Source organism: Giraffa tippelskirchi, chromosome 9, assembly GCF_054371585.1.
Source record: "Giraffa tippelskirchi isolate mGirTip1 chromosome 9, T2T-mGirTip1v1.2.pri, whole genome shotgun sequence".
In the NCBI taxonomy this organism is placed as follows: Eukaryota; Metazoa; Chordata; class Mammalia; order Artiodactyla; family Giraffidae; genus Giraffa; species Giraffa tippelskirchi.
In genome coordinates this window covers 27,574,932-27,591,409 of record NC_137283.1, presented here as the reverse complement: position 1 = coordinate 27,591,409, position 16,478 = coordinate 27,574,932, and the positions used below count along the sequence as shown (strand labels likewise).

Here is a 16,478-nt window from a genome sequence, read left to right as displayed (position 1 = left end):
TGTCATCTCCTAATATAAAAGTTGAAATTGTCAGCTGGTTGATTTCTTAACCTCTTCAGGCAGTTCACAATCAAATATACAATTTAACTTTCCCCCAGACTCAAAACCAGAAAATAGTAGGACACAGAAGTGGGGACAGCCACCAGCCCATTCTGGTGGGGGTGCATGAGACATTGACATTCTGTAATGGTAGATGTAGAACATCATGCAGTTGTCAAAACCCATAAAATTGGATGATATAAAGAATGAATCCTCATGTAGACTATGGGCTTTACTTGATAATGTATTGAAACTGAGTCATCACTTGTAACAAATGTGCCACATGCATGCAAGATGTTAATGATGAGGAAACTGTGGAATGGGGAAGGGAAGGAGAGAGGATATATGGGAACTCTCTGTACTTCCTGGTCAATTTTTCTGTAAACATAAAGCTTCTCTGAAAAATAAAGTCTATTGATTAAAATAATTTTATTATAAGATTAATATAAGCAGAGAAAGTAATATACACTCCCTATAAAAGTTTTAAAGAATACAGAAATAATATAAACATAGAAAATGACACCCCCACCTCCATAGGTACCCACTTCTAACAGTTCAGTGCATGTCTGTTCAGATTTTTCTCTACCTGTAAAATACACGCATGTATTTTCCGCTGTGTGATAGAACCATATTACAAATTTCTTTTTGCACTTTGCTTTTTCTAAAACCTAACTATATATTGTAACTATTTCTTCATAATGGCGCATATACGTGTGTGCTAAGTCATTTCAGTTGTGTCCAACTCTTTGCGACCCCATGGACCATATGTAGCCTGCCAGGCTGCTCTGTCCATGGGATTCTCCAGGCAAGCATACTGCAGTGGGTTGCCACGTCCTCCTCCAGGGAATCTTCCCAACCCAGGAATCAAACCCACGTCTGTTATGTTTCCTGCATTGGCAGGCGAGTTCTTTACCACTAGTGCCACCTGTACTTTACTTTTACAATAGTCCACTGTGTAGTTCCATCATAATGCATTTTCCCAGTTCCTTATTATTGAGTATTTAATTTGTTCCCAAGATTTTTTTGTTTTGCTTTTTATTTTTTGCTAAAAACTATGTTTTGGTGAAAGTCCTTGTACCTCTGTCTTGGGGTTTGTTATTACCACTTTCTAAATTGCCCTCTTGGAAGTTTTTTTATAATTTACCCTTCCAGTGTTTAGGTATGAGTTTCCCATCATCCTTGCCAACTTTGGATGCTATTTTGTTAAATCTTAACAATGATCTTCTATTCATTGAGCATGAGTTGTGATGATACAGTTAAACTTTCTATGCATGCTACCTGAATAATTTCTACCTTGCCACTCAGAAGTTTTAGGTGTTTTCCATATTTCTGGGGTCTAATCACCTTCCCCTTACCTGCTATCTTTTTCAGCTTCGACAGTGGCCTGACTCATATACAAAGAAGTTTGAGCACAGAATCTACCCCATCACATTTTCGGCTGGAAACCCTCAGGAATGGAAGAAATTATTCAAACCCTGTGCTGCCCAGAGACTTTTTCTTCCGGTAGGAACACCTGCTTTTAATAAGATGCTGCTTGGGAGAGAATTGCATTTGGAAACATCATGGAATTAACTAGGGTTTGTTTAGAGACATTTTAGTTACAGTGGTTAACAGTGGAAAATATGTTCCTCTTAGATTCTGTAGTTGATGCTCTTAATGATCAAGGTGTACAGAGAAGGTACCTGTGGTTGAGAAATTGTCTTTCTCAAAGATTGAGGGACTGAGAGTATCCAGAGCATTCTTGATTATGAGTCTTTGTGACTGTGGATCCACATTTACTAGCTCTGTGGACCTCACTAAATCTCTAAATTTCTCTAAGCCTCACTTTCCTCCGTAAGCTTGGCACATAGTTGATGCTCAATTAATGTTATTTTAGATTATTATTATTTCTCTTTTAATAATAACTACTACTAGATGTAACTATGTTGTTGTTGTTGCTTTAGCCACTAAGTCGTGTCTGACTCTTGCGACCCCATGGACTGTAGCTGCCAAGCTCCTCTGTTCATGGGATTTTCCAGGCAAGAAGACTGGAGTGGGTTGCCATTTCCTTCTCCAGAGTATCTTCCTGACTCAGGGATTGAACCCACATCTCTGACATTGGCAGGCAAATTCTTTACCACTGAGCCACCAGGGAAGCCCAGCTGTAACTTTGCTAGGGAATAATTCAGAGAAGGTCCAGAGTTCCAGTTCACCTTTTCCATTTGGAATGTTCAAATTGAATGTCTTTGTTTTCATTTTTAAAAAATGCTAAATAGAAAAGCACCAAAGATATACCAAAACTGACAATATCAGTGAACAAAATGGCAGCTTTGACTTGTGAATTGCAGCCTTGACATTTGTGAAGGCCATGCTTTCAGTAAACATTTATTGAGTGCCCATTAGGTGCTAAGCCCTGGCTTAGTGATGGTGATATGGCTATGAACAAGACACTCATGGCCTTTTTTATTTTTATTTTTATTTTTAATTTTTATTGAAGTATAGTTGATTTACAATGTTGTGTTACTTTCTGCTGTACAGCAAAGTGAGTCAGTTATAACTAACATATTTCCAGTCTTTTTTAGATTCTTTTCCCATACAGGTCATTATGGAGTATTTAATAGAGTTTCCTGTGCCATACAGCAAATCCTTAATAGTCATTTATTGGTCTTGCCCCCTTGGAGTTTGGAGTCTAGCATGGAAATGAACAAGAACTTAGAAATGTGATCCGTGCTGAGATGGAGAACAGAGTCTCATGGATGTATGTAACACAGGGTTACACTTTGATCTGGGGGATATCTAGACGGTTCTGTTGAGGAATGGCTTTTATGCTGAAATGTGAAAGAAGGAGTAGTAGCAGGGGGTGGTCACTGAGTGACTAGGGTCTGAGAAGAAAAAGGTTCCAGGTAAATGGAATAGTAGGTACACGGACCCTACTACAAAAGTAGGAAGGTGCATGTTTGAGGAGATAGAAGATTCCAGTAACTAAAAATAGAGTGTGGTGGAATAGAAGGGGTTGGCAGGATCTGGAGCTTGCAGACTGTATAAGCCATGTTGGAATGTCCAGTCTTTGTGTTCAGGACAGTGAGATGCCATTGAACAATTCTTAGTTTGGAAGTGAGATGATCTGACTTGGGTATTGAAGAGGATTCGTGGACTTCCCTGGTGGTCCAGTGGCTAAGACTCCATGCTCCGATGCAGGGGACTGGGTTCAACCCCTGGTCAGTGAACTAGATTCCATATGCTACAACTGGCACAGCCAAATAAATAAATACATATTTAGGGGAAAAAAAAAAAGGATTCACTGGTTCATTACTGTATGGATAGTGGAATTGCTGAGGCCAATTAATATTGACTTCAGCTATGGCAGCTGGTTTCCTTAGAGATGGATGCAGACCATGCCTGAGAAATAGAATTACCAGTCCCTATGAGTGGCTGGCTGTGAGAGTTGAAGTGGAGGTGATCAAGATTTCACCGTTTCTAATCTGAACAACTTTTAAAGTTGATCTGTTTGAAATTGACAGTATTCAGCTATTTATGACCTACAAAAAAGGCTGTTTCTTTTAGTTCAACCTATACAATGTGTGTGTGTGTGTGTGAGTTCAGTTGTGTCCACCTCTTTGTGACTGCATGGACTGAAGCCTGCCAGGCTCCTCTGTCCATGGAATTTTCCAGGCAAGAATACTAGAGTGGGTTGCCAGTTCCTACTCCAAAGGATCTTCCTGACCCAGGGATCAAACACACATCTCTTGTGTCTCCTCCATTGGCAGGCAGACTCTTCACCACTTCGTCACCTGGGAGTGTATAGTAGTGCTATAGAGATAGAAAAGGGGACTCGCCTGGCGATACAGTGGTTAAGACTCTGTGCTTCCACCATAGAGGGCATGGGTTCAATCCCTGGTTGGGAAACTAAGATTCCATATGCCACGCAGTGGGGCCAAAAAAAACAAAAAATGTAAAAACAAAACTTAGAGATGGAAAAGGCTATAAAGAAATACCATTATTTGTAAGGGAGAAGATGAGTTTAACTGGGGTCATATTTTGATTTTGAGGTACCTGGGAAACACCCACACAAGGAGGCCTTGCCATCTGTTGGTCTGAAACCCTATACGGCAAATGGCATTTTTAGCATTTCCTACTCAGAACCTGTGAAAAAGAAACACAACCTGGATGTACTATTGGTGGTGATTTGCTGCACAAGTTCACTGACTGCTAAATGAACTGTTTTTCACATGGTACAGCCTTTAGTACAGGTTGTGAGATGGGATTCACTGCACGAAACGAAGTAAGAAGTGGCTCAGATGGTAAAGAATCCACCCACAATGTAGGAGACCCAGATTCGATCCCTGGGTCTAGAAGATCCCCTGGAGAAGGGAATGGCAACCCATTCTAGTATTCTTGCCTGGAGAATCCCATGGACAGAGGAGCCTGGAGGGTTACAGCCCAGAGGTCTCAAAAAAGTCGGACACAACTGAGTGACTAACACTTTCACTTCACTTTCAAGAAGCAACTACCCTAAATCAGAACTAAAATCTCTGGGTTGGTGTTATGAAAACTATTTGAGAAGACAAGAAAAAAAATCTCAGGCTTCTGCTTAACTGTTTTAGGGGGAAAATATTAGAAATCCCAAGTTATTATTGGAAAATTGTCTCCCCAACCTACCAAAAAAAATAGTAACAACCCAGTAGAAGACATTTGAATTTTCCCTGACCTTGAATTGTGACTTTACTGCCACTACTAAAAAAACAAACCCACCACATGATGGTTTTCATTCATTCCCTGCTGAACAAGTCTATTCCATTTTGAATGACAAATGAGTGCTGGAATTCCTTATCTGCTTTTGATAATGGAAACTAGCCCTTCTTAAAAATAATAAAGAGAGATTGTGGTTGACAGGACATTTACTTTCCCTGAGTTGTATATCATAACAGAAGTTATAAACATGGCGTTTCTAGACATCAGTGAGATATATTGATCCTCATGGTAATTTGAAATCAAGTCTAGGTGATGTTTTCCTTGAAATTTGTCTCTATAAAACCAAATCAGGAGTGCTGCTCAGTCAGTGCAGAGGAGATGGAGATTCTAAAATGCAAACGTTCTGACCCTGATCAGACAAATGACTGAGAATCAGTCTTACGTCTTTTCTGAGGGGGTGTCATCTGTAGATGAAACCTTTTCTCAGGTAAGTGAAAGTGAAAGTCGCTCAGTCGTGTCCAGCTCTTTGCAACCCCATGGACTATACAGTCCCTGGAATTCTCCAGGCCAGAATACGAGTCGGTAGCTTTTCCCTTCTCCAGGGGATCTTCCCAACCCAGGGATCAAACCCAGTTCTCCCGCATTGCAGAAGGATTCTTTACCAGCTGAGCCACAAGGGAAGCCCAAGAATACTGGAGTGGGTAGCCTATCCCTTCTCCAGTGGATCTTTCCGATCCAGGAATCAAACCAGGGTCTCCTGCATTACAGGCGGATTCTTTACCAACTGAGCTATCAGGGAAGCCCTTTTCTCAGGTAAGATTTTACTAATCAGAGCATGAACCTTTGCAAGTCAAACCTATTAGATTCTCAAGTACAATTAGTGGAATTCAGATCCCACAAATTCAAGATTTATTAACTTGTAAATCAATCAATGGTTGTTAACATTTCTGTTTCTGTGAACAGTGGATCTAAGGACCATTATTAGTGCAAGCTAACAGGTGACTTGATGAAGCTCCTTAGGCTGAATGAAGCTCAAAATATTTAAAACAATATGCAAACCACAGATAAGTCAAATCTGTCCTTTAAAATTGATCCTGGAGGACTTTTCCCTTTTTGCTTAGTAAAAGCCAAAAGGCTTTACTTTTGTAAGAACAACTGTTTTGTGAATTCTCGTCACCTTTTCTTTATTTAGTAGGAATTAGTGAGGTTTTATACTGAGTCTCCACATTTTGTTACACAGTGTGCCTGTTTGACTATAAAGACCTGTCTCCTCAATAATGTTCTCCTCTGCAGATCCTGGGCTTCCCAGGTAGCACTAATAGTAAGAACCTGCCTGCCAATGCAGGAGACCTAAGAGACTCAGTTTCAGTCCCTGTTAGTTATCCAGGCTCCTCTGTTCATGGAATTCTCCAGGCAAGAATACTGGACTGGGTTGCCATTTATTTCTCCAGGGGATCTTCCCAACCCAGGAATGGAACCAGGGTCTCCCACATTGCAGGCAGATTCTGAGCTACCAGGAAAGCCCACAAACTCTCACTAATTCCTATTAAACAAAGAAAAGGTGATGTGAATTCACAAAACATAAATATATCCTGAGATTTTTTTTAACTCTGTATTTCCAGTGAACTTGTCCCATTCTTTAATATTTCAAGGTAATACCATGCCAAATAAAAATCTTAATTACCTAGATTTTCTATATAACATCAAGAGCAACAACATATAATCTTCCCTTTTTACACTTATAGTTTGTTAAAGAGGTCTTTATCTGGTTCCAGTATTTGGAAAACTGTATGCCCACTAGGAATGTTCTAATGTGTTTGCCATATGTTGAGGAAAAAGAGAGGTTTACTTGACTTATTAGAACTTTTTATAATTAAGGTAAGGTTTTTGTATTATTAATAATATGTTTCAGAATTAACAATTAATGTTGAGACTTCCTTGGAAAGAACCTTTTGTATTTCAACAAATATTGACAGACGAATAAGAATATATTAAAAAGCCTTATTAAGAGGAACATCAGTTAGCATCATCATAAATGATGTCTGTATATTTCATCATGCCCTAAGAGGCCTTAAATTATCAGGATGAAGTTAACTACCTAAAAGATCACATGAAAATGATCCTAGACACTGATTTTGTTGAACAAGTTTTCCATAGTACTTATCATTTACTCACACATTATTAAACATTTGACATTCAGGATATTAGTTACAACTCTTGGTTACCTGTGAGAGAAACTCAATTTCAACTATTAATAGCTAAGCAGAGAAAATAAAAGAGGAGAATGAAAAAGTTGGCTTAAAACTCAGCATTCAAAACACTAAGATCATGGCATTTGGTCCCATGACTTAATGGCAAATAGATGGGGAAACAGTGGAAATGGTGACAGACTTTATTTTCTTGGGCTCCAAAATCACTGCAGATGGTGACTGCACCATGAAATTAAAAGGCGTTTGTTCCTTGAAAGAAAAGCTGTGATGAACCTAGACAGCATATTAAAAAGCAGAGACATTGCCAACAGAGGTCCGTCTAGTCAAAACTATGCTTTTTCCAGTAGTTGTGTATGGATGTGAGAGTTGGACTATAAAGAAAGCTGAGCACCAAAGAATTGATGCTTTTGAACTATGGTGTTGGAGAAGACTCTTGAGAGTCCCTCGGACTACAAGGAGATCCAACCAGTCCATCCTAAAGGAGATCAGTCCTGGGTGTTCATTGGAAGGACTGATGCTGAAGTTGAAACTCCAATACTTTGGCCACCTAATGCGAAGAACTGACTCATTTGAAAAAGACCCTGATGCTGGGAAGGATTGAAAGCAGGAGGAGAAGGGGACGTCAGAGGATGAGATGGTTGGATGGCATCACCAACTCAATGGACATGAGTCTGAGTAAACTCCAGGAGTTGGTGATGGACAGGGAGGCCTAGAGTGCTGCAGTCCATGGGCTCGCAAAGAGTTGGACATGACTGAGTGACTGAACTGAACTGAAGCAGAAAAGGCAATTTATTCACTTATCTGACTGTGGAGTCCAGATCAGAGGACTAATCTCAAGCACAACTAGATCCAACAGCTGCTATAATGTTGCCAGGGCTCTATCTGTCTCTCTCATAGTCCTTTGCTAGGCTTACTCCGTGAGAATGATGAATGCTTAAAGCAGCCTGAGAGTCACATTCTAGAAGCTTAGCTACTGCAGCAGAAAAAGAGCCTGGCAGGGTGGTGACATCTGAAACGGTGGCAGGAGAGTTCTGGAAACTGCTACCCAGTGAAATAAGCATAAATGATATATATATTTTTTTAAGACTTTTTTATGTGGACCATTTTTTTTTTTTTAATTTGTTGCACTATTGCTTCTTTTGTTTATGTTCTGGTTTTCTGGCCCTGAGGCATGTGAGACCTTCTCTTCATTGGAAGGCAAAGTCTTAACCACTGGACCTCAAGGGGAGTCCCAGAACATTATTTTTAAAACAAATATCTAGAATCTTTGGAAACTGTCCTAATGGCCTAAGCAAATGAAGAAACAGATTTCTTACTCAAGAAAATCTACTAAAACTTAATAAGAAAGAGTGAGAATCTGTGCCAATTGAGCCATGACCTCAATGAGCTCCCTCTCTCTCCCCTTCTAGCTCGGCATGGTGGAAACCCAACTCTGGACAGTTCAGTCAAGAACACAGAAATCCTTTCCTCCACAGCTCCCAGTTGAGGGATATGGTATTTTCTTGGGTGCAGGGGGTAGGGAGGTCATCAGCATTTCTCATCTCTACCAGCAGTGTCTTACAGAAGCTTAAATTCCAGGCAAAAATGGCCAAGGGTTCAGAGGCTCCCTTCATTAAGAGAAAGCTTCATGAGAGCAAGAAGGTAAATAAACTTTATAGGCCAGTTAGTTTACAAGGAAGAACCAGGGGAAGAAATATAAAAAGTGCCCTTCTGGTCAGAACAAAGTTCAAAGACCAGCTTCTAAAACTGTCCCCGCAGATGTGCCTGAATTTAATGGATCATCCTGCAGAGCAACTCCTGCTCAGGCCATTGTCAAAAATAGAAGAGCAATCAGCTGCAATTAGTGAAGGCTAACAGCTGGGTATTACCAACAGTAGTGAACAGCTTATGAGAAAGATTAAAGGAATGGTCAATCAAAGAGAGCCCAGATAAAAACCACTGTCATCCTGGGTGACTGTGGGTATGCACAGGCTGCATCCTCTCAGGAAAAACAGCATAGATTTCACACACAAGATGAAGTGGACTGCACTGAAAAAGTCCAGTCAAGATACTAAACAAATAAACAACATCAACAAGCCCTGCACTTTTTGGAGTGGGGTGTAGCGTGGGCGAGGGAGAGTTATCCAAAGTTGCTAAAACATCCTAAAATGTATTATCATGGTAAAATATATTAACATGCTAAAAAGATTATCTAAATCTTTTTCAACAAAAAAATATAAGGCGGGCAAATAAACAAGAAAGTGTGACTCATTCACAGGAAAAAAAATGCAGGCAACAGAAACTGGTGAGAAGAGCCAGCTGTCAGATCTAGTAGAAAAAGACTTCAGAGAAGCCATTATAAATGTATTCAAGCTACAAAAGGAACCTGTGCTTAAAAAAGGCAAATAAGATGTGATGATTATGTTTTGTAAAATTGAGACCGTTGATAAAGAAAGTTAAATTTTTTTTAAAAGAGCCACATAGAAGTTCTAGAGTTGAAAGGTAAAATAAGTGAAAAAAATCAGCTATTGATTTGAACTTAAAGTAGAAAGAGTCAGTAAACCTGAAAATAATCAAATATTAAGATTATACAACCTGAAGAACAGGCAAAAATAACAAATAAAATTGAGCAGAGACTTGGAGATGTGAAATACCATTAGACCCACCAGGACACATATGATGGGAGCACCAGAAGGAAAGGAGAGACAGGAATAGAAAAAAATTTTGAAAAAATAATGGTTATAAACTTGTAAATTTGATGAAAAACAATCTACACATGGAAAATCAACTCCAAGTAAGATAAACTCAAAGAGATCCGCACACAAATCATGGTAAAAACCCTGAAAGACAAAAACAAAGTCTTACGAGCAGCAAAAGAAAAACACTTGTCACATGTAAGGCAACTCCAATAAGATTAATAGCTGACTTCTCATTAGAAATTGTGGGGACTTCCCTGGTAGTGCATCTGAGCCCCAAGAAAGCCCTAAGTATACTCGAATGGGTAGCCTATCCCTCCTCTAGGAGATCTCCCCAACCCAGAAGTCAAACCCGGGTCTCCGGCATTGCAGGGCGATTCTTTACCAGCTGAGCTACCATCAGTTCCTGGCTTGGGAAGACCCCTGGAGAAGGGATAAGCTACCCACTCCAGTGTTCTCGGGCTTCCCTGGTGGCTCAAACGATAAAGAATCTGCCTGCAATGCAGTAGACCTGGGTTTGATCACTGGGTTGGGAAGATTCCCTGGAGGAGGGCATGGCATCCCCCTCCAGTATTCTTGCCTGGAGAATCCCGCAGACAGAGGAGCCTGGCGGGCTACAGTCCATAGGGTCGCACAGAGTCAGACACAACTGAAGCAACTTAGCACTCATGCACCGGGAACTAAGACTTCACATGCCACGTAGTTCGGCCAAAACGTGAAAAAACAAAAACTGGATACCCTGAGACCATGAGATAACATTATTTGAAGTGCCAAAAGATGGGGAGAACTGTCCACCAAAAACTTTATATCCAGCAAAATAATTTTTAAGTTGAAGGTGAAATAAAGTCACTCCCAGATAAACAAAATCTGAGATAATTCATTTACAGCAGAACCTCAAGAATAAAGGAAGTTCTTCAGTCTGAAAGCAAGTGACTCCAGACAGTGATTAAAAAATCATGTTAAAAAAAAAGAGTACAATAAAGGCATTAATGCAAAAGAAAACATAAATGAGTATTTCTTATCCTTTAGTCTCTTGATTGATTTTAAAAATGATTATATAAAGCATTATGTTTATATTTTGGACTTGTACTGTTAAAATATATTTACTAATAATAGCACAAAGGAGGTTAGATGAAGAAAAATTGTATGGAATAAGAAAATGACACCAGATGGTAACTTGAATCCACAGGAACAAATGAAAAAATTAAAAATGGCATATGAGAAAGTTAATATAACAAACTCCATAAATATATACTTGTTCTTCTTCCTCTCAGCTTCTTAAAACACATAAAATTATATGAAGTAGCAATTATAGTGTTGGGCTTATAACAGTATCTACGTAATATGTGTAACAATGATGTTGTAAAATGGAGAAGAGGAAATAGAGTTATATGTGACTGACATTTGTATATCTCACTGGAATGTAGTGTAAAACTGAGGTGTATTCTGATAAGACATATATGATAATCTCTAGAGCAACCACCAAGGAAACATCTCAAAAAGCATGGTGAAAAGAAATGTATTAAAATGCTGCATTCAAAAATACTCAGTACAAAAGAAAACAGTAAGACTAGAGTAATAAAGAAGATGCGATACATGTTAAAACAAAAATAGGAGACATTATTCAGCTCTGTCTATATAATCACATTAAATAAAAATGGGTAGAAGGCCAATCAAAAGATAGAAATTGCCAGAGATAGATGATAAAGAATACAATCCAACTATGTTCTGTTTACAAGAGACATACCTCAGGTTCAAAATACAAATAAGTTGGCAAAGATATGTCAATCAAACAGCAGCCACAGGGAAGATGGACTGGCTATACTAGTATCAGATAAAGTAGAATTTAAAAAGCAACATTACTAGAGAAAAACAGGCATATTTTGTCATGATGCATGTGTTAATCCACTAAGAAAATATAACCGTTGTAAACATTTATGCACAGTTTTTACATTTATGTAAAATGTAAAAGCCCCCAGAGTACTAGAAGCAAAAACTGACAGAATTAGAGGAAGAAATAGGCGATTCACCAATAATATTAGGAGATTTCAATGCCCCGTGTTCAATAATGGATTAAGCAGTAGGCAGAACATCAACAAGGGAATAAAAGACTTGAACAATATTATAAAGCCAGTGCAGCCAGATGCAGATAAATAAATAAATATTAAAAACAAAAATGTCGGAGAGATGGCTGTTTCATCTAATGCACAGAAAACCAGCAGAGAGAGTCAAAGAAAGTGAAGACACAGAGGCATATGCTCCAAACAAAACGAAAAGACAAAACTCCACAAACAGACCTTAATGAAATGAAGATAAGTAACCTGATTAAGAGTTTAATGTGATAGTCATAAAGATGCTCACCAAGGTTGGGAGAGCAATGCGTGAACAAAGTGAGACTTTCAACAAAAAGAAAAAATACAAGAAAGTACCAAATGGAAGTCACAGAGCTGAATACAATAACTGAGCTGAAAAATTCAGTGGAGGGGTTCAACAGCAGACTAGATCGAGTGAAACAAAGAACTTGAATTTTCAGAACAACAGTGAGAAAAAGAAGAATGTATTAGGTGTCAGTAAGGTGGAGGGTTGGGGGATGTTCACATCAAAGGATCAGGAATCAGAAGGGCTTCAAACTTGTCAGCAGCAGTGGTGGAAGTGCTAAAATATTGGAGCAATGCCTTTAAATTCAGAGGCAATATTATTTCTAACCTAGTTTCCCTACCAGACAAGCTACAAATCAAGCATGTGGGTAGAATCAAGACATTTTCAGATGTGCATAGTTTCAAAATATTTACCCCCATCCGTCTTCTCTCTGAATAATGTGCTCCACCAAAATGAGGGAGTACATTCAGAAAGATAAAGATGCATGATCCAGGAAATAGACAATCTCACAGAAAGGAGGCATGAGAGGAGTCTTGGGAAGGGAGATGCAGAGCATCCTGATCAGAGCGAATCAGGAAGCTGTAGAAGAAACTTCGCTTGAGGTATAGACAACTAAGCAAATTCACAACAGGAAAAAGAAACAAAAACAGAAGACCACAGTTATCAATTTCAGGGAAAACAAAATTATCCAGAAAGGGAAAAAGTCTGGTTTGAGCCATGGCTTAATTGGAAATCATGTTAAATAATCATCATACGATAACATTGTGTGTTGATCAAAATGATATTTTGATGTTGCTGTAATGGGAGATGAGGTGTATTATGGAGTTGATAGTTTTTGTGAAAAGGACCTGAATTCTCTTCTCAGGTAGGAAGTCAGTAGATGAGACGTATCTGACATAGTAAGAAATATCTTCCTAGAACTCCTAAGTCCCTTGGAATTTCCTGGGTAATAGGCATGTCTTTTGTCCTAATGAAATGACTCTTGGTGAGCTTCCGGATAGGGGCTGGTGACTAGAAAGACCAAACCGTGATTAGAAGCTTGGAACTTCCAACCCTACCGCCATTCTCTAGGAAAGGGAGAGGGCGATTGGAGATTGAGTTAATCATTGATCACACCTGCGTGATGAAGCCTTCCTAAAAATCTGTAAACGAGGAGGTTCAGGGAGATTTTGGGTTGATGAAGACATCCATGTTCTGGGACAGTGGTGCAAACTTCATGGAGACAGAAGCTCCTGGGCTCAGGACCCTTCTGGACCTCACCTCATGTACCTTTTCTTCTGGCTGCTCATCTGTATCCTTTTTTATATTCTGTATAACAAACCATAAAAATAAGTGTTTCCTTGAATTCTGTGAGCCATTATACCAAATCATCAGACCTGAGGAGGGGATCATGGGAACCCCTGATTTGTAGTCAAGTCGAAAGTGTAGGCACCCTGGGGACCACTACTTATGATTAGCGTCTGAAGGGGCAGGGCAGTCTTGTGGGACTGGGCCCTTAACCTCTGGTAACTGACTGCGGTGGTTCTTACTAATTCAGATAGCATCAAAATCGAACTGTGGGACACTCAGTGGGTGTCCCAAGGAAGCGCTGAGGAGTTAGTTGGTGTGGAGAAAAGCCCCGTACATTTGGTGTCAGAAGTGCTGTGAATTAAAAGAATTAAGTTTTTCTTTGAGTGTGTTATTTAGAGACGTGAAGGTACATACATACTCAAAGAACTGGAATTGGTTGTTTGCCATGAGAGGGAGGAAATGTGGCAGGAGATGTTGAAGGTATTTTTTATGTATTTGTCCGTATGTCTGTCTGTCTATATTTAATTACTTACCAAGCCTTCATTAACTGCTCAACCCTTGTGATTCTAGTAGAAATGTATCCACTATAGAATTCCATGCTGGTTCAATGGTTAGGACTCCGTGCTTTCACGACTGAGGGCTCTGGTCAGGGAACTAAGAAAATTACTCACTAGTAACTCTTTTTGTGTGGGGTTTTTTGGGCCATGCTGCCTGGCATATGGGATCTTAGTTCCCTGACCAGGAGGTCAAACCCATGCCCCTTGCAGTGGGAGCTTGGAGTTTTAACCACTGGATTGCCAGGAAAGTCCCCCACTAGTAATTCCTGAAATCAATTTTGTAGATAATAATTAGCTCTTTTAAAAATTAAATGAGTAGAATCAAATAAGGGACATGCATAACTATAGTAAGACAAATAATATTTTTGAAAATGTTTCTGTTTTATGTATTTATATGTGCATGTTCTAGTATTGTGATATAGATGCCTTTCTTACAGTGGGGTACAATTGAAAATACTTTGAGAAATGAGGCTTTAAGATAGGTCTTCAGGACGTGCCACTGAAAGGAGAGGACTCTATGGTTGGTCCACATAGTGACACAAAGACCACACAGTGACTGTTATACAAACACGTGATAAGATCCTCGGATTGATGATTTCGTCAACTCTTCTCAGCTCTTTGAGGAATGTACTGATTTGTAACATTTTTTCTAATGAGGAAACTGAAGTTAAGGGAAGTTTACCTCATTTTTTCCTGGGGTATATCTTAGAGCCTGGATTGAAGCCCAAGTTTATCCCATAGTCTAGTCATTCTGTCCAACTTCTTGCAATTTCTAAATGCCAAATTTTTCTTCTGTATTTATAGAAAAGATTCCCAGGATATTCCAAACTACCTCCTTTGGAAGATTCCCATGAATCTTCCATCGTCATCTGTTAACGGGGTATAAAAATAGTACACATGTCTTTGTTCAGACTCACTTGTTCAGTGAGGCTATTGTATTTAAAATTGCTCCTCTCCCTCACTGTATTTTTCCTTCTCTGCTACTATCTTCAAAGTTTCATCTATACTTTACTTACTTGTTTTATTTTTTGCTTTCTCTCACTGGCATCTAAGTCCTACCAGGGGAAAAGTCTTTGATCTTCAACACATAGTGCACTGCACATATTAACAGAAGGTACTCAGTAAAACTGGATGGTATGGATGAGAAGGAAGGTAGGTAGAAAAGCAGGAAGGAAGTATAGAGGAAAGGGAGGGAAGGAGTGAAGCTGGATGATTGGATGCATGAATGAGTGGACAGGGCTTTACCAAGTTCCTCAAAGGGTTGTAGAGAGGATTTGAAGATTTAACGCTTATAAAGTGCCCAGACTTGAACCCCGTAAATATTCAGTAAATGTTAGTTGAATTTCATTCTCATATACAGGGAAAAGGAAAATATGCTTTGAAAACCAGTCCAATTCAAGTGAAGAGCTATAGTTGCTTGCAACCCAATGATCCTGTTTCCAGCAACTCCCTAGCAGAGGGGACAGTCTCTGAAAAGGCATCATCTGACTCAGAAACTGGACTCTGCTTTAAAGGACAGTTGCCATGGCTAACAGGATGTCTGCAGCCAGCAAGAGAAGATAGTATGTACTTGCTGGCTGGGATTGCAACACCTGATAAGAGGAGGAAGCAAGCCAAAGAGATGATGGGAGCAGATGGAAGATCTGAGAGAGCCAGTATCTCAGAGCACGCCAGAAAAACCAGACACCTTTAGGAATGCAAGGCCTGTGCAAAACGGCATGCATGCAGTTAGAACAGTTGGCCCCACAGCTGAGATGATGAAAGACAAGACCAAACGCAAGTTTGACAAGCCAGAATTTTAGGAGAACCATCCTGAATAAAGCCATCATTGATTTGCTCAACTCAGAGGCAATCTGAATCTTGTTTGCATGGTTATCAAAGATTAAACTGATTGAAGAGTCTACTTCATTGATGGGAATGTCAAGTTAGTTTATTTCTCTCCTTATCTCCTTGTAGCAAAGACGTGAAACAACAGACTAGTTACAGCTCAAGCAGGCAGAATTTTGTTAAGCAGGCAGCAGATAGTACACCCTTGAGATAAGAGAGTGGGCTGACCCCAAAGGAAACAGGCTGATCCCAAGGAGTGGCCTCCACTTCTCTTAACTTTCCTCTTTCACACTTTCTCTCACCTTCCCCTGGAGCCTGATTGGTCCAGCCTTATGCTAAATAGGGCTTGTACCTGCTACCAATCAGAGAAGGGAATGCAAATAAGCATACACTCAAGGCCAATCCAGGAAGGGGGCGTGTTTCCCCACTGGAAATTCTAGCTTTGGTTCTCGACTTCCTCTTTCCTGGGCTTTTTCTTTTGTTTGCCTTCTATGTGACTCTTCCAGCCACCATCTTGGACTCCTTTTTCTAACTACCTAACAGGAACATGTGTGAATGTAGCAAAGACACGGGTACAATCTGCTTTTTGTTAAAACTTCACAAAAATGAATATGCAAGTTATATGTCATTCCACAAGAGGGCACAACAGAAGCAAAAATAAAAATTGCTATCCTTTAATTTTCTCCCGTACGCTTTATTTATTTATTTATTGGCATGACACCTTTAAAACATTTTTGTCATTTTCAGACAAGCACAATGACCTCTTTGGTACATAAGTTATAGTTTTTTGTTTTTTTGTTTTTTCAGAATGAGGGCATTATAATACTTTC

General features: G+C 39.5%; 1 protein-coding gene across 3 annotated transcripts in view; it reads left to right on the top strand.

The window, feature by feature from the left end:
• The window catches only part of GXYLT2 (glucoside xylosyltransferase 2), an 89,938-nt gene that overhangs the window by 26,306 nt on the left and 47,154 nt on the right, over window positions 1-16,478 (top strand). For all 3 annotated transcript variants that reach the window (XM_081528318.1, XM_081528316.1, XM_081528317.1), the window contains one exon: window positions 1,411-1,542. In XM_081528318.1, coding sequence (XP_081384444.1) covers window positions 1,411-1,542 — 132 coding nt within the window. The remainder of the gene's footprint in view (window positions 1-1,410; window positions 1,543-16,478) is intronic.